This window comes from Anas platyrhynchos, chromosome 7 (genome assembly GCF_047663525.1).
Source record: "Anas platyrhynchos isolate ZD024472 breed Pekin duck chromosome 7, IASCAAS_PekinDuck_T2T, whole genome shotgun sequence".
Taxonomy (NCBI): Eukaryota; Metazoa; Chordata; class Aves; order Anseriformes; family Anatidae; genus Anas; species Anas platyrhynchos.
This window is the reverse complement of record NC_092593.1, coordinates 27,654,106-27,672,348: the sequence shown is the minus strand read 5'-3', so window position 1 is coordinate 27,672,348 and position 18,243 is coordinate 27,654,106. Positions and strand designations below refer to the sequence as shown.

General features: G+C 38.5%; 1 protein-coding gene across 6 annotated transcripts in view; it reads right to left on the bottom strand.

The window, feature by feature from the left end:
• Positions 1–589: 589 nt before the first annotated feature.
• CCNYL1 (cyclin Y like 1) overlaps positions 590–18,243 on the bottom strand; it is a 43,607-nt gene continuing 25,953 nt past the window's right edge. For all 6 annotated transcript variants that reach the window (XM_072041115.1, XM_027461070.3, XM_021270440.4 and 3 more), the window contains 6 exons: positions 17,077–17,112; positions 16,297–16,348; positions 12,552–12,671; positions 10,318–10,484; positions 5,165–5,327; positions 590–2,340 (listed from right to left, as the gene is read on the bottom strand). In XM_072041115.1, coding sequence (XP_071897216.1) covers positions 2,224–2,340; positions 5,165–5,327; positions 10,318–10,484; positions 12,552–12,671; positions 16,297–16,348; positions 17,077–17,112 — 655 coding nt within the window. In that variant the 3' untranslated portion in view covers positions 590–2,223. The remainder of the gene's footprint in view (positions 2,341–5,164; positions 5,328–10,317; positions 10,485–12,551; positions 12,672–16,296; positions 16,349–17,076; positions 17,113–18,243) is intronic.

The following is an 18,243-nucleotide window of genomic DNA, read 5'->3' as shown; positions in this document are numbered from 1 at the left end:
GTGAATCCAGACTGACCTCACAAAGTTGAAGGCATCTGGCAGTGCTAAGGAAAGAAAAGCTCATTAGCAATTAGGTCACAAGTCAATCCAGGAGTTGGTCACTCGTAGCTTCCAATTTAGCACTCCTCAAGGGAGGACTTAAAAACATAAAATCACCTCCAGACAGATTCACCCTACTTAAAGGTCATTTATGTGCAAAGAAACTGTCAGTGATTAGTTACTGGAGCAGCCTGAGCCCAGTTCCAAGTGGAAGCGATGCAGGGGAATAGCTGGGCAGCTTCATAAGGCTCCTACCACTCCTTCAGCTGAAGCCAGCTGCCAGGGCCCTGCCTGATGCTGCAGACTGAGCACTTCACAGTTGCCAAATGACCTCTGCTGCCGGCTCCAGAGACGTTCACAAGTAACTGCAGTAAAATGAACACAGGGTGCTGGTACTGGGAAAGGGGAAGGCCCTAATGCACACCACTGATTTCCCCCCCCCCCCCCCCTCCCCAGCTTTTTCCGTAACTTGAAAGAAACTGCACAGCACCAAATACTTGTGAGGGGAATGAAATCAGACAACTGTACAGAACACACATTTACCTTTAACTTTAATTAAAATAGAGTTTATTAGCTTTTCTTTTAATACAAACATGAGAAAGGAAAACCACCTGAAGATGTAGCATTATTTTCAAAATTGAATTGCGATCAACCTGAAGTGCCAAGTTCCATGGATTTGAGAGCCAGGGGCTGGCATATTTGCATACCACAAGAGACTTTATGCATCATTTTAACAGTTGAGTGCAGCCAAACCGACTGCACTCAGACATCCCCACTCTCAAAAGCGTATGGACTTGCTATTCAGTGTAAGTTTCTGGACCTTGGCTGGAAGAGGAAGTGCACAGAAACTGTGCTATTTGGAGGGAGATCTGCTCCTAGGACAAACTGCCTAGAATCTATTTGGATCCAAGAAGGGAAGATATTACAAAGACTTGTAACAGGAAGAGTCTAATAATACTTATCCTGTTTAGAGTTCAGGTTCAGAGCCTGATAGTGAGGTCCCATTCCAAAGTCTCAGAAGGAACAAAACCCAAGAGCAGTTGCACAAGATAAAATTCACTTTAGGGGGAAAAAAAGTTTTAAAGAAATATTTTTGACAATTATAAACTGAACTTTTTTTTTTTTTTTTTTTAAATCTACCCTGTTAGGTAGTCCAGGATTCTCAAACTCATTACTGTCTTATTATGAATATAAATCCCTCCCAAGAAACAAATACTCAAGGAGAGCCAGATGGATGCACAATATCAGCTTTAGGAACTCCACTGTATATAGCACAAGAGATCTGCAGTAGAACTCGAGAAGCAGTGCTGCACACATGCCATTTACCACTGGATTGCTACACTGTTTAGGATGGTGATGATGTTTCCAGACCAACTTTCTCATTCAATGCCTCAGAAAAATATACAGATTGCGTCTCTTCCGGAGCAATAATAAGTATTAGAAAATGAGAGAAGCACCATAATTCACAAGAAATGCAGCATGGACCCTATATATTTTAACAATACATAAAACCATCTCTCTGCCCCCAGACAAAACATTCAAAGTCTTTTGACAATCTTTACCGGAGTGAAGTTGGTGCAGAGCTGGGATTCCTTCCTGCTGTGCAGCTTCTTGGTTACAAACAGATCACCAATAATAGCAGCTTTTAGTAGCCAAACCAGGGAACAAACCATCAACACATGTCTATGCTATTGTTTTCAGCTCCAGAGTGGCTTTATACTTTAAAGAGTCCCATTTTCTGTTTTGTTTTTGTTAACACTGCATTTGCCTGAAATACAAATGCAGTGAGACTCTGGATGACAGGGGAGAGGAGGGAAGAACATTGTAACTATAGTCATGTGGTTAGTGTTTAACTTCTAAAATTTAAAACTACTTATTATTAAAAACCTCAAGAGTTCACAGCTATAGGCCTACATAGTAAGCAAACATCTGTGGGGAAAAGATGGAGAGAAGTTTGTTTTTGCACCTCTGGATAAATTAAAAGGAGGAGAGAGTTGATTTGATAAAGGTCTTGTCTTTTGCACCAAGTATGCTCCTCAAGCTCTGGGCTCCCTTGGCTAATTTTACCCCTCCTCTCCTCCTTTTGCTGGAAGACACCATCACCGCTGGCTTGTGTGCATGGAGTGGTGGTATTCCTCCGATTGATATGGATGCTGGTTCATGGTGCTGCACCTTTCTCTCTCCTCAGGAGAGGATGGCATTAGAACGGCGGATACCAACTAAATTATCAGCACTGAAAGATCGTCTCATAGCAGCTTTTGACAAGTCTTTGTATTTATCTTCACACAGCCGGGAGATAGCCTAGGTATCATGTTCAGAAACAAAAACAAAAATACACATTAGAAAAACTGGAACATTTAAAGGAGGCTTTTACAAGTGTCATACCAACACAGCAGGCACCCTGTAGCTGTGACTTTTTTTTTTTTAAAACCAAGAATGACAGTAAATAAGAACTACTTTGGAGGGAAAATATTGAGGGGGTTCCTCCCCATGCTAACAAGAATCCTATCCATCTGGAATTAAGACATTAGAAAGGTGAGTGGTTTCCATATCTGAGTATCTTCATTCATCTGCCAGTCTCATTACCTAATGGCAAACTTGGATTCATTTCAGACTTACAAGTTTGTGCAAGTTATGTACAGGAGCGCACACAGTAGCTAGGTCTAGTGTTTAGGTTTTTAACAGCACAAAAATGCATATAGCAAATTTTCTCATTTATGAGAGAAAAGGCTCAAGCTAAAATGGTTTCTGCACTTCCTCAAGTACCTTGCCCTTGGCCACTCAGTGAAAACAAAGCTGTATTAGGACCTCTAGTTTTGCCCTTACTTTCTCTACGCCTTCTTCCCCAAGCTGCTCTTCCCAAGATCACTCACGTGATCAGGTCAAGAAGGGAGGGCAGCCCACTGCTCAATGGCACAGCAATAGCCATGGCACTAACACAGCTATTAAATACCAGCACGTGTGGACAACTTAATATTTAATGGCTTTTTCAGCCACTTACTGGCTTACCTCTTCTCTGCTATTTCAAGCAGCTTTTAGTCCGGTGCAGCTTTTCTAGTATCAAGCCAAATTATTTCAATTCTAGTAACACAATTGTCCAGAAAATAACGTGTATCCTCCCCATAAAGTCTATTTCTGATTGAAGCTTTCAGACATGATCAATGCAAACAAGTAAGGATGCCAGTAATAAAAGGCTGAACTGAATTTCAGTTCTGAACATTTACTTCCATTAATTATTTACCATCTAGCACCAGATGAACTTTCAGAGTCCTGCAATAAGCTACAAGCCTACACCTTCCCTTTAAGGCAGAACCCATTCAGCACAGCCAAGTGTTCTGGAAGTTCAAAAGGTGAAAAGCACTCTGAGCATGAATAAACTCTTAAGTGTATTTTAAAATAATTATTTACATTTATTTCTGCCGACCTTCTGGAGGCATGCATTTGGCTCAAGAGTGGCATTCTTTGAGACACTGGCTGTATGAGCTCCCAGTGCAAGACCAGACAGACTCTCCATCCTGTTCTAATGCTAGCACATCAATCATAAGGCAACCTGTGTTGACATATTTAGCCCCAGTCACCCACATGTTGTAAATCAGTTTTCAGTCCCTGGAATACTAATTCACTGCTTCATAAGGGCTCCTATCAGCTTCTCATGTGCTTCTAACAGAAAGGTAGAATTAAAAAGAAGTTTAGCAAATGGTTTAAATATTTATCATGTTTCAGAATTAGAAATCAAAATGCCCTCTGTGTGTTAGTAGGTGTGTTATGGCAAATAACACACCATGCTGAAAATTACTCTGGTTTTAAAATACCAAGCTCCCAAATGCTAGGAAAGAAGAAACAAAACAGGCTCACAATCTGTAAATCATCCACTTATGCCATAGGCACTGAGCAGTTCAGTAAACAATTTCCTGTGGAATATGAACTGCCCTACAACCACATTTACAATTAGTGACAGTGTTAGCTTAAAGTGCAAGTAACAAGGGTGAGACAAAGCAGAAGAGCTGCATTGCTTAACTTTAAATAAAGGAATTTGTAGACATATCATACCTATCATTCCAAAGGACCAGGAGGGATCACACTTATTCCCAAAGTTCAACCACTTTGGGATGAAATAAAAAAAAAAGGCACTTGGCAGAATTATTGGGGGTGGACAATAGACAAGAATACCATAGCACACCCCTTTTTGAAAGGGGTTATGGTATCAGTGTACACAGGGCCTGCATTAATGCCTTTGTTGAAAGGTCAACAAAACAACATGCACAGTCATCAATTAAACCTGGACAGATGAAAGGTTGCACTGATCCAACAAGAAATTTTGCCTGGGAACCCAGGTAGTTTAGATATTTTCAAACTATCGTATATATATTCACCAACAAGGAATAAAATCTGACACTTGAAAAGGTCTTCAAAACAAGCCTTCGTATGAAGGAATGCTGTGGGGACTTGCAGCAGGGCAGCCTTCTCCATTTAGCAAAAAGGGTCAGTAATCTATATTTATACTCCTCTGGACATGCTGAAGTACTCCTAAGAAGCAGCTATTCCAAAAGTTTGTCTTAAAGCAACATTTCTTTGGAAACGTGAGGTTCTAAAGATTGCGAAAAGAAACATACTATTTCTGCAGCTGCCCCGCTAACAAATGGTTTATTAAACCATGAGAGCAGTAAGAGCACTCCCTCTAAATTTAAAAGCAGCTGTGCAGTGGGATGCAGTGGGAAACCTTCAGCTGGTAGTATTTAGAAAGGTCCAAGTGTGACTGTCTCTAGGTGCTTGGAATACTGACTGTGACCAGGGAAGAACAGACAATCCATTACATATGACACTAATCCTTTCACTCTTCAGTAGCCTAGCTGAACTACAGTTCCAAAAATCCATTTTATTTAGTGATCTGCTAGACTTCCATGATCTCTTTTCCCTTCCCTTCCTCAGGATACTAGTTTAGCCTAGGTATGATTTTAAAAGCGCTAACTGTAGTTATAAAGGGGTTAAATTAGCCTGTAATAGTAATACACTAATCTAAAAGCTTTTTAGTTTTTCTAACCGCCACTTAATATGATTAGCAACAGATGCTCTTACTACACACGCACACACACAGTCCCCTGCTCAGCCAACCTCAGACCATTACCTCCAGTTTCTGTGCTCTCTCTTTACTAAGAGGCTCCAGCAGAAAGCTCAGGTTATTGTCATCTGCTAGGGAGCGGAGATCAAAGTAGTATTTGGCATAAACACTGGCAGGAACATTGATATTAAACTGCAGTAGCTCCAAGAAGTGTCTTTCCATCTCATTCCTAGGAGGCAGAAAACAAAGGAAAAAAAGATTGTTTCAGCTGGCAGAAAATTCTGAAGAGACCTCAAGCTAGTTTTTAAAACCAGTAACTTTGAAATAGTCATCGAGAGGCCTGCATTATTAGTTTCAAGAGACAGTTCATTCACTGGTGCTCAAAACAAGGTGCAGCTTTTGAGTCCTGGCACCTTCAGCTAAGAGAGAAAGGTAGTGCCCTGTCGTGCACTCACTCGGCTGACCAGGAGGCTCATTCTTCGGAGTTCCATTAGTGCAGCTGTACAATTCATGCGCCATTCTCACTCTCTTGTACGGCCCCACACTATAGTGATCAGATGAAAGGAATGATGTATGCTGTTTATTAGCTCTGAAGAACTTGCAGACATTTTCACCAGGCTGATAACAGGAAGGGGGTTTATTGAAGTAGAGGCGAACTAACAAAAGGAGTAGGCAGATCACCACGGCAACAAATGGATCTATGAAGAGCTGCTGCTATTATCTCACAGAAAAAAGCCTCTTGAAGCAACATGGATTCATCTCCAATAAATAAATAAATAAGCAGCATTAGGTGGGAGAAGGAATTTTCTCCTCAATAGCATTAGGCAGGATAACAAAGTACTGTGTCAAAGGGCACTGTCCAGTTTTTACTCACTCGTCTATTTTCACTGGGCAAAATATTTGGAGGAAAGTGGGGAAAGAGCTGTGACATAAAAAGAAGGCTGTTTCAGCTACTGTACCATGGTCAAGTATATCAGAAATGTTCTACAGAGGAAAAACTTATTTTAAATAAACAAATCAACCTGGGAGAACTGGGTGGTACCCAAACCAAGCAATTCAGTTCAACACTAAGTCACGGCGACTGTTCCTACTGGCAACAGACCTTTATCTATAGGATGTAGCAACTGTGTAAGTCAAGTGTAAATACACCAGGAGATACGTTGCACAAATTCAGTGCCAAGGCTGTTCTTGCTTTTTGGGAGCTTTTAAAATTGATGTTTTACCTGTCAGGGAAGAAATAAATGAAGGAATCATCCAGGTTGTGTCCTGTATTGGATGGTGGGTCTCAATATCAATAGCAGCTTTGTGCTTGTTTCTAGCACAGTGGACTTGAGCACCATTGAACCTAGTGCCAAAATTAATTTCCTGTTCATATGGTCATAAGCCTATAGAAATGTAAATCAGATAATGTTTTGATGATCAGCTGATCAGAGCTTGATTTACCCTGTGAATAAATGCTCTTCACTGCCCCTTTTGTACTCACTACACTAATACATTTTAATTGTATAAAAATACAATTCTTCATTGGATTAACAAGACTATTAATAGTGGTTTAAAACCTGGAAAAGCATAATGCCCATGTGTTTTCTGTGCCTTATTTACAAATATATGTAGCTGAAAGAATGAACAGCATGTGTCCCCTTAACAAGCAATCACAGCAAGATTAGCAGCTGCACAGTTAATTTTTCAGTGATTATGGATTCACTCTCATCAAAGCAAGCAAGTTTTGACAAAGGATGACTTCCAAATATCAGTTTAATTCCCTTTGATTTTTTCCCCCATTAGAAGTAAACAAGCAAAACCAAAACAGGCCCCCCCGAAAAAACAAACAAAAAAAAAAAACAAACAACAAAACACACAAAGAACACCACAACCAAAAAGACATTTTCAGTTAAAAACAAACACACACAAACTTTGCTTTGGTCAAAGGAGAAAGGGCTTGTAGTAGGAAAAAAAGAAGATGAGCATTTTATCTATCTTGAGTGGAAGGAAGCTAAGGCAAACTAATTCATCTGTGACTCATGAGGCCAGTAGCACACATTCTTTAGCAAATCACAGAATCATGAATGGTTTTGGTTGAAAGGTACCTTAAAGATCATCTGATTCCAGTCCCACTGCCATGGGCAGGGACACCTCCCAGCAGACCAAGTTGCCCAAAGCCCCATCCAGCCTGCCCTTGAACACCTCCAGGGGTGGGGCATCCACAGCTTCTCTGGGCAACCTGTGCCAGTGCCTCACCACCCTGTGACTGAAGAATTTATTTGTAATGTCTAGTCTAAATCTCTCCTCTTTTAGTTTAAAACCATTCCCCCTTGCCCTATCACTCCACTCCCTGACAAAGCATCTTTTTCTACCTTTCCTGTAGGCCCCCTTTAAGTATTAGAAGGCCGCTGCTGTAAGGTCTCCTTGAGGGCTTTTTTGTTGGGGCTGAACTCAGCCTGTCTCCATAGGAGAGGAACTCCAGCCCTCTGATTATCCTCGTAGCCCTCCTCTGGGCTTGTTCCAATATGTCCATGTCCTTCTTGTGCTGAGGACCTCAGAGTTGAACACAGGGCTCCAGATTTGCTCTCATGAGAGCAAACTTTAATACACAAGTGGTTTCTCTGACAGCCACACAGCTTGCTGCTAGCAGAGAGTTGTGAGGCAAGGCTGCAGAATGTGTGTCTGTAAGCAGCAAGGGGTGTGTTTGGTAAGGATGAGCTGCACCTACCCTGTCTTTAGAAGAGGTGGCTGCCTGTGGTCCCATGGCTTGTGTGTATGTACAGATGTTTACATACACAGATGCACATGCATGCAAGCTGGTTGACCTGAAACTGATAAAAATCCTTTTGCCAGTTTCAGACTGGTATAAATCCCAGGCTTGACTTGCAGTGGCTAAACAAGAGTATGCATTAGGTTAGTAAGATCATTCTAGGTATTTCAAACAGAGGAAAATTCACAAACAAAGCTTGCTAGCAGTCCCTGTAGACAGACCTTTACTGCAACAGGAATGACCCACCTCGTAGAGTCTAAGTGATCTGTAGTTCAGGAGCTGCTGGGGTTTGGGGCAATTTTCCCACCACCACACACACACCCCTGACAGTGTCATCAACCATCTCCAATGTTAGAATGCAACTGTGCCTGACATCTTTTGTCAACTTTTCTCTCAGAAATGCTTCTACTCAGACTAACTACTGTTCACCATCAGGTAGCTAGTTTAAAGAATATAGTGTTATAAGCTTAAAACTCAGTTTTGCTGACTAGTCTAAGCACTTCGCCAAGGTCCTGATTGTGGTGATGTTGCCCAATCCAGGAACAGTGAGCTCTGCCCAGCTGTATCAGCACAGGGCCTAGCTGGACACCCCAGCCACTATCAGAAAGGGGTTGTGCAGTTTCTGCCCACATCTAAATTCAAAGGTCCAAATCATTTGGAATGAGAAGAGATTACAAAATTCCCATCCTCAAACCGGGGAGGAAAAAACCACCTAATTTATTTATTTATTTTTTTCCCCCAGCACCATCACTGCTTTGAAAATGTAAGTACTGACAATTTCAGGAGACTCAGCACTGGCAATAGAGAATAAACATCCTGCTTGTTACACATATTTTCAGTGCTATCAATTTGATTTGTCCCAAATAGGGCTAGAAGAAGGGACATCAAAAAGAGCAAGATGTATACTCCAGCACTCCTAGCATCGCTGACCCCACTTCAGCCATCTCAGAGTTATTTGCAGCAATGCTTCAAGTATGTTCCTCAGATAGATGAGCACTCTGAGCCAGGTTGAGTGAAGATGTACATTGTATAAAATCACTAATTATGCTTTCCAGAAAGCAGGCTGGCACAGCCCTGCTTTTGGAGACAAAGAACTCTCAGGCAAGGGGTATGCATAAAACAAGATACTATGTTTGCTGTTGATATTTGCAAAACAAAATAATTTGAAACACAAAAACTGTTTCATTGAAACAAACTCTTCTATTTTTAGATATTTCCTACCCCTCTCCCCCCCAAAAAAAAGCAACCTAAAAGGAACAAATCTGGATATTCCTCCTCCTAAAGGAATTTATCCTAGATAGATATTTACTTACTGTATTTTAAACATTAGCTCTACGCTGAATCCAGGGTAGAAAGCTTTGGGCAAGAACAGAGTATTTAACTTAAGTAGCCTACTAGTGCTGTGTATAAACTGCTACCACCTCAGTGTTCTCTTGTACTAGAACTGGCTTTTACTACATAAGCCTGGACACAGTCACAGCACAACAGCACGACAGAACTCAAAAAAGGACAGAGCATTTCACAAAGTTTATTAAAGCCAGAAAGCGTGATACGAAGCTAGCTTTCTAGGATTTCTACCACCATGATAAAGAAAATGCAGGAGATTGGCTAGAAGAACTAGAAGTGTTGACATCTCTAAGCTTTCAGAAAGAGCTTCGCAAGAAGGAATTTAACAGAAATCTTATGGGTCAAATCTGTTCCACATAAACACACCTCTAGCCTGTAGCGTGGGCCCACAACCACAAGGATGAACATCCTCTGAAACTGCAGGGTTTAAAGCTGAGTGCAGCAGGAAAAGAGAACGGATTCAAAATTTTTGAAAAAATGATCCAGGATCGGAGACAAGAATATATACAAGAAACAGCTTTACGTAAACAAGGAGTGGTAAGACTGAGAAATTTGTTCTCAGCAATGTAGGCAAGTTTATGAATTCACCCAAAGAGGAAGACCTGTAGCAGCATCTAGATGCAACACACGGAGCAATAGATACCAACAGAAATGACACCTGTCTGCCACCTTGAAATACTTAAATGTTTGCTCCTACATCTAGCCAAAGCCTAAGTCAAAAGTGACAACTTACCTTGCAATTTTTCAAATTCTAAAACACAATAGGCAAGGAACAAGTTTAGTTCTAACAGTTTATTTTTTTTTTTTTCCCCAGAAAGACTATTGGTAAGAATAAATGTAGGGCACTTTGAAGTTACACCAATGCAAGGCAGCCAGTCCCATGGCTCACCACTGGAGGAAAAAGGTTAAAAGAAAACTGATTTTGAAGTTACTCAGCCCAGTAGTCAGAAATACTAAACTAGATTTGTCTCAAAGCAAGGTTAACCCAAGTTTCCTAGGTTAAAAAAGGGAATGAGGCCTGACACCAGACATCATAGCACCAGAGACATTTTTTTCAGTAAGGCATGATCACAAAAATTACCATTCTGGAAGAACAGATTAGTCAAACCTTGCAACTTACATGTCCTCAACAGTAATGTCCTTCAATATTTGGCAATAATCCACATTCCAAACAGCCTGATCATCCCAGACTTTGGAAGCCAGCAGAATAGCTCCTAAGACTATCCTCTTCCAGTTACTAGGGCAGATGTCAATCTCTGCATAGGTTAAAAGCCTTTCCAAATAAACCTATAAAAAAAAAAGTTTTACATGTGTAATTAAGATCTAGAGCTGAGTTGTGACTAGCATGTTTGGCTGATCAAATATGCAAATATATTTTATCCCATTACAACTAGGTGTATAAAAATAAATATCGGTGGGTAACTACTTACACTTTAGAATCCCAGCTTTCAAGAGTTAGAGGTTTGTTTCTTTATTGAAAAAAGTGAACTGGACCACCAAGGTATAAAATAAAGATACTGAAGAATCAGTTCTGAGCAGCAAGTACTGCTGTTATAGTGAAACACTGCTAGAGTTCTTTCAGTCAGTCACTGACAAGGCCTATTAGGGCCTATCTGGGATAGTAAATCACTCAACACCACGCTAGCCTTTTATCATGGTTAAGGTTCAGCACTCGCAGCTTAACAGGAAGTACTAAAACTAGCACTGTGATCTATAGTCATTGGACAAAGATGCATTAATTGATATCTCTCCACAATAAGGCATTATAGTACTATTTCTGCTTCATCCTCCAAGAAACAGACTTCATTCCTTTACCTACAACAATGTCATCCTCCACTTTTATCTACATCAGTGAGATATCTAAGTTCAAAGATATGTTAAGATATGTTCCCATGCAATCTCAAATTAGCCCAAAGATATTGAAGCAATGCCTTCCTTAAAAGTTTTCTACTATTTAACACTCCTGTAATGGTCTGTGTACTAAATAACTAGCATTTTCAAATTTGAATATTACATTATATATAATATTATATATATAAATAATTTGAATATAGATCGTTTTTGACATTGCATTCCCTAAACCTGGTGGGTACAGGAAGCTGTTGAATAGGTCCAGTGGCAGGGTCAGTACCTATTACCAGGGTCTCCTTATGCTTTCTTCCCATCCTTTGCTTGTTACCTTCAAGTGGACTAAAAGTGTTCCTATAATAACAGAGCCATCTAGTGGTAAAGTCCACTTTAAAAACAACTATTTTTTGTTAAATATTTCAGCTGGCTAGATTGCCTGGGGTTATCATCTTATTCTGTCAAATCGTCTGTGTATCTTTGGAAAAGCAAAAACCTCAAACTACTCTGAGTTTCAATAGCTCTAACTATATAGCCCTTTTAATTAGCTTACTTACTTAATAAAGAGTCCTTCAAGCTGAGTCTACTTAGTTGCCACACTGTCTTTTGGTGACAGTTCTTTTCTGTTCTCCTTTCAAATTTTTTAGCAGTCAGAAACCACAATGAAGACAAGTCTAGTGTGCAACGAAGTGCAGAGTTTAAGAGATTTTCTAATGCAGTGATTATATAGGTTGTGTCTTTTCCTTCCCCTTTACGTACTTACAGGTATATACCTGCATGTGTGTGCATATGTGCACGTAGATTCACACATACATACATGCAGACAAACTTAAATGTGTACGCATAAAGAAAGTGATCAGTATCATCATTTTTCTTAATCCCATCTCTGTTTTGGAAAGCAAACACCTGTAGTGAACTTACATCCTTTTACAAGTATTCTTAAGTTCCAAGTACATCCACATCACCTGGGGAAAAGGTCAAAAAAAAAGAAAAGAAAGGGGGCAGATAGAGAGGTGGCAATGACTGAAGGACATAATGAGAAAGTTTAGCTCATGGAATTCCTGCAGTATTGATCCTTAACCCCTTAGGGTGTGTTATTTATGCACTGTTCTTAATATGAAGTCAAATCTCCTGCTCTTGCCTCCATACCTCTGAAATAAAAGATGTCTTCGCATCTCATCTTGGTATACCCTGTTTATCTTATACCATTTTATCTGCCCTTTTCAAGCTTCTTCACCGAGTTACGTATTATGAAATAAACAAATGTTTCATTGGACAAGTAATAAAGCATTACATATTTATAGACAGGAAAGGTAGTTCCTTTAAAGTTAACCACTTCTGTGACTACTTAGAAATCTTTCCCAATTAACTCATTTGTATACTGTCTTCATAATTAACATGGTTTCATGAGGTACTGTAACTATTTAAATTGTGGTTTGGCCCAGTTCACTCACTGATAGGACAAAAGTATTCTAAATGCTTAAATTTCAGTAATCAGGCATCTCTTACCAATGTCACTATTGCACATTCAGCTGTCAGTTGTGCAGCACTGAAAAGTGTCCGAACAAACCGGTAGATGTGCTTGTGATCAGGGTCATGCTTGTAGTAGTCATCTGGAACTTCTTCCCGCTGAAATAAAGTCCTTTGAATTACTGAAAGTTTGTTTTATTAACTGTAAAGAACAGCCGCACACAGTTATTTCTTCTCACCAAGTAGAAGCTCATACAGCCATGCTCATGTCACAAAGAGCTAGAACAAGATCATATACTGAAAGAAATAAATAGACTTGCAATAATGAGTATTACAATCAAAGCAAACAAAACAAAAAAGGAATAGATTTAGCTGATACGGTCTGTGTTGTCAACACTTTTTTGATCTGTAAGACTAACGGGAAAGAACATGAACTAGTGTCATTCTTAAAGGAGCTTACTATTGCACATGGAACTTTTTACAGACTAAAAAAAAGTTAAAAAGAAAACCCTGAAATTTTCTCCAAGTTAAGAAAATCACAGGTGTATACACACAAGGGAAAAACTGACTTTTCAAAAAGCAAGATTAAGTTCACAAAATCCCCCTTTCAGCTGAGGAAAAGCATAGGAACACATTTCAATAATTTCACCACAGGCAGAACTGGATGGTAGCTTACATTGTCTTCATCAGACTTGTTCTTGAGAAATTTCAGAAAGACAAAGCTAATGAACAGCTAGATTTAACTGTGACATGATACTAAGTTTAAATTTAGAAATTTAGTGTTTAGAAATAAATTTAAACTTCTAATTTAATAAAATTAGATTAAATATAAATTTAATTTCTAAATTTGAATTATTTCTAATTTAAAATTCTAATTAATTCTAACTCTAATTTCTATTTTTTTATTTTAAATTTCTAAATACTAAATGCTAAATTTGTTTCTAAATACAGAAGAGAAGAAAAGCTTATAAATAATTAAGTTTGTGAAAACAATCCTAAAACAAGTAATGAAGAACTCCAACTTTGCACATTTATTCTGCAAGACTGGTACCTGTATTCCAGGTTACAGGTACAGTGCAATACAGAACCAGGTGAGAACAGCACAGCTGCTTTATGTTATACAGGTAGTCATAAGCAAAGAAGCAAGTATTTTCATGTGGCTTTGTAGTTTAAAATAGCCAGATAACAGTGTCAAGTAAAAGAAGAGGTAAGTTAGTGCCAGAATGTCTATACAACCTTCCAATACACCACTAACCAACATTATAAATAACATGGGCAGAATCCCCCTTGCATAATTTCCTGTGTGACTGAGGCTGAGCTCAAGCTCAGATGTATTAAAACTTTTTGCTTTTATAATTCGTCTACAGAACCAACAGTCAGCATAGAGGGCTTTTGTAAGGGAGCAAAGAGATGGGAAGACATGCTATCCCTATAACTGAGCATTACTCTGAAAAACGAACCAGCATGCAGCAACAGATCCTGGCACTACCATTGGTGCTTACTATTCACAAAAACATACTGTTGACCACAGACAAGTTCTCATGGACAGAAGAGAACCACAAGTGCTTGGCACATATACTTTCCCCTTTTGCCTCTGAGAGGATCCAAAGCGGTACAATAAATTGTCTGCTCTCTCTCCCTTCACCAGCAAGGAGAAACAGGCAACAAGTAGACAAGATCTCATAAGTCAGTGCTTAAGTAGTAAAAAGATTATTTTTCCTACATCCAGCCAAACTTATAAGCCAATTCAAAGGGTCTGCATTATAAAAAAAAAAAAAAAAAAAAAAAAAAAAAAAAAAGGATCTCACAAGAACACTAGTTTTAGTTTTCTCCAATGGACTTGCAAGTATAGCCTTTAATTTACTGATACAGAAGTATCTATGCCCAGCTACACTCACAGTTCAGTAACTTGCATCTGTGCTCTTCCACATTACTTTTCTGGTGGGGATGTTAAGGTCCTCACAAATGAAGGATGCAACATGCTAAATAAACAAGGAAATACTAGAAGCATGTAGACCCAAAGAACAAAGCTGTTCCTGAGCAACACCAGGTTCCCAAAAATAAAGATTTCTGAGGTGGAAGCACAACATTCAATTAGTGATCTTGTACCTAAAAACTTGTGATAAAAAGAGACAAATGAAGAAGACACTAGAATTGACTGAAACACAAAAGCATCATGCAGAATGGCAAATGGAGCCCTCCAGAACCTGTCAGTATGTGCAGTACAAAACCACATTGAAGCATGTTTTTGCTGACTGGAACTGAGGAGGAAAAGTCTAGGACCAGTATTAGTGATTGAGCCCCGTGATGCTGGTAACTTGCAGTTTGTTACTTTTGTAATGAAGGACAAGTGAGCCTGGATAGTTATCTGGATTTGGACTTCCTTGTAACTGAATCTTTATAGAGGACAAATTGTGCAAAAATTTCTTCCAATTAATCTTTAAAGGAACCGTAGATACTAGGCCCCAAACCCTATTGCTAAAGGCACTAAGAAGTAATTTATACCTTTCCCCTCAAAAGTATGACATAGAGCCTTAACACTACATATCTGTCTGTGTACTTCACTAGGATAGAAGAAACCTTTAAGTGTTCCCTAAAGGATACGATGATTTTCCGCTATTCCTACTCACTAATTAGGAGGAGAGCTATACGAGCTGATCAAAACATGTCAGATTGCTAAAAAAAGAAAACAAATTGTCTGATGAAGTGGATGGAGTTCATCTTACATAAATAATTCTCAATATGAATCAACTGATTGAGGCACTTAAAACAGTTTTGGACCAGATATTTTTCTTGAAGTGCCACATTTCATACAAGAAATCTATATAGCTTTTCTCTGAAATTCATTATTTTGATTGAGTCAAGAGTTATGTTTATTAAAGTATACAATTCCCAGCACAATAGGTCCTGTTTATGGATGAACCTCTACCAAAACTTTAAACATTTTTTTTTAAACTGATTGTTAACAAGCCAAATAGGTGAGCTAAATTAAGCTGCATTCACTCTAATAAGTCACAGAGTGAATTGTGAATTTTTAAAGACACTACAGCTTTGCTAAATTTATTTCAGGTGAGAGAAAATAGAGTAAGAAGTTCTACAGGACAGCGAAGTCTAGTAGTGCTCAAACTGGACATGAAGAGCACACACTCCTCCAATCTTGAGCTAGCCTGTACTATGAGGTTTTGCATCTTAAAGATTGCCTAAAAAGGTATACCAGAACCGTTTACGTTGGAATCACATACTGAATGCTCCTAGATGTTAGTGCAAGCAGCATTAAACATACTGGCTTAAAATTTTTGCCTTTTAAAATAAGGATTGCTGTCTCCTACTCTGTGTGATGCTTCATGCATTAAATACTCCTGTTTACAACCTTAAAAGGTTAGGAACATACCTACTATGTCTTCCCAAATAAATTGTTAAGACTTAACTAAAGTAGCATTAAAAGAGGAAAAAGGAAGGAGTCAGACAAGACAGCTCTGGTATGAGACGTATATAAAGCAAGCACATGCTGATTCACGTAGACAGATTCAGATAATGCAGAGAAAACCAAACATACATTGTAATATTCAGAAAGACCAGTTTCTGTTCGTGATCTTGCTGATATCAGAAATCCAGCAGACACCATCTGCACCGTATTTTATGTATAAAGATATAACTTAACATCAATTTGCTTTTGACCTGGTGCTAAGACTTTTTTTTTTTTATATAAGTTCTATGGAACAAGATTTTTCAAAAAAAATGTATATTAATACACATTCAGAGGATCAAAAAAAGCTACACTTACTGTGAGAGGATGAGATTTTTCATCAAAAATATCCAATGATCTGTCTGAATCTCTACAAAGTAAAAATCTATGTTTTAACAACAAGACTTAATTGGTAATGCTATGCTCCACTAAAAAGTATTATTCATTAAAGAATAAAGGAACATATTTTATAGTTCATCTTTTCCTAGAACAATGCATGAAGTTACACTGCATTTTTGCAAAGCATTTAATGGTAAGATCTTACAACTGAATATTTAACAAGCTAAACAGTGAAGTTATCCACATTCTCACCAGCAAGTCAAATTGAATTTCTAAATACAGAAGCCATAGTTCACATTATGCTTAGTACACTTCTCCTTTAAAATGTGAAACCATGTCATTAATATCATTATTTCAAAAAAGACAGCTGCAATTTTGAAGCACATGCTGTAATTAGCTATAATGGCAATGGTTATTTGTACATGGGACAGTGTGTTCCTTCACATATCAAAACTAATCTGTACCTCTGTATTCACAGGTACAGCTAACCCAAGTCCAAAGGCTGACGCGTGGTGAGTTAAGTGTATTTTCCTCACTCCCTCTGTTTTGACTTTTTATGCTTTGAAGCATGTGTCATTGGATAGGTGTATTATGGACCTTTGTATATCAACTCAAAAAGGGGTACAAAGAGGAAGCAGATACATCATGAAGTTACCAGATTTTTTTCAACTCTTATAACTGGCTGTTACTGAAATAACCAAGACCATATCCCTGGCTCAAAAAAAAAAAAAAAAAAGAGAAAAAAAAGAGCATACTCACCTGTTCTTTATGTGGTAGAATATTGCTAATGTTACACTATGAAAAAAAAGGAGAAAAATACAGTTTTAACAAAGCATATTGTAACATATCCTGTGCAGATTATTCTGATGCAAAAGTTGTTCAGGGCAAAATGTTCAGAACCCATAATCTATTAGCATCCTCCCACATTCCTGAATACCCGTTACCCCATTTCTGATCCTTACCTGCCTGAAGAAAAACTAGCCAAATCAGACTTGCTAGCCAAACTACTTTTACATTTGATGTAGAGATATTTGTGCCTTGAAAGAAATAACATTATGCTGGATTTTAAACACGTACCTTCATTTCCTGATTAGGTGACATTTATTGAAAATGTGGACTATTCGTAACTAAAATGTGACATGTTCGATTTGAAGTTGCATATACTCTGCTTATGTTTCAACTCTGTATCTCTGGCTGTCTAATTTAAGATTTTTATTTTTTTTTTAATTGCAAAATAAAGAATGCCAGTGTTGACACTCATCTACTCATCAGTGTTGACACTCATTTACTGCAGACAAATTTCAGATATTCACAGTGACAACAGGAATACTGCCATCACAGGAAATCATCATGGACAAGCACTGATCTATTGCCAACTGTACACTACTTCAAAACTGCATCAGCACTATCTTTTACATTTGTTCTTCTTTAAAAAAAAAAAAAAAAAAAAAAGATAAATAACACACTAGATACCTTTGTCTGAAACCAAATTTGAAAGCAAAAAAATCATCTTAGATATTTCCAAACTCGACTAAACTGTTAAGACAGTAAAGCTTTCTGGGCCTGAAGCTGTTGTACCTTCCTTTCCCTTCAAGCACTTCTCATGTAGAGTATTCCAGATGAGAAGAACAGTGTCTGTGGTATCCAGAACAACAGCTAAAACCGCCATTCCTACTGGAGAACCAAGACAACTAAATAACTGTCAAACTCACCCATCTAACATAAGAAACATACCAGGAAGAAATGGGCGCTAAAACTAAAATCAAAGCCAGCAATATACTGTTATCCACAACTAGAGGGCAGACTAATACCACCAGGAAGTAGCAAACAGTTGTAGAAACTTTTCCTGAAACTCCATACAAAATACACTTCAAGTTTTCCCAGATCTACAGTTTATTGATTTGGCTTTCAATTTGAAGACTCTGA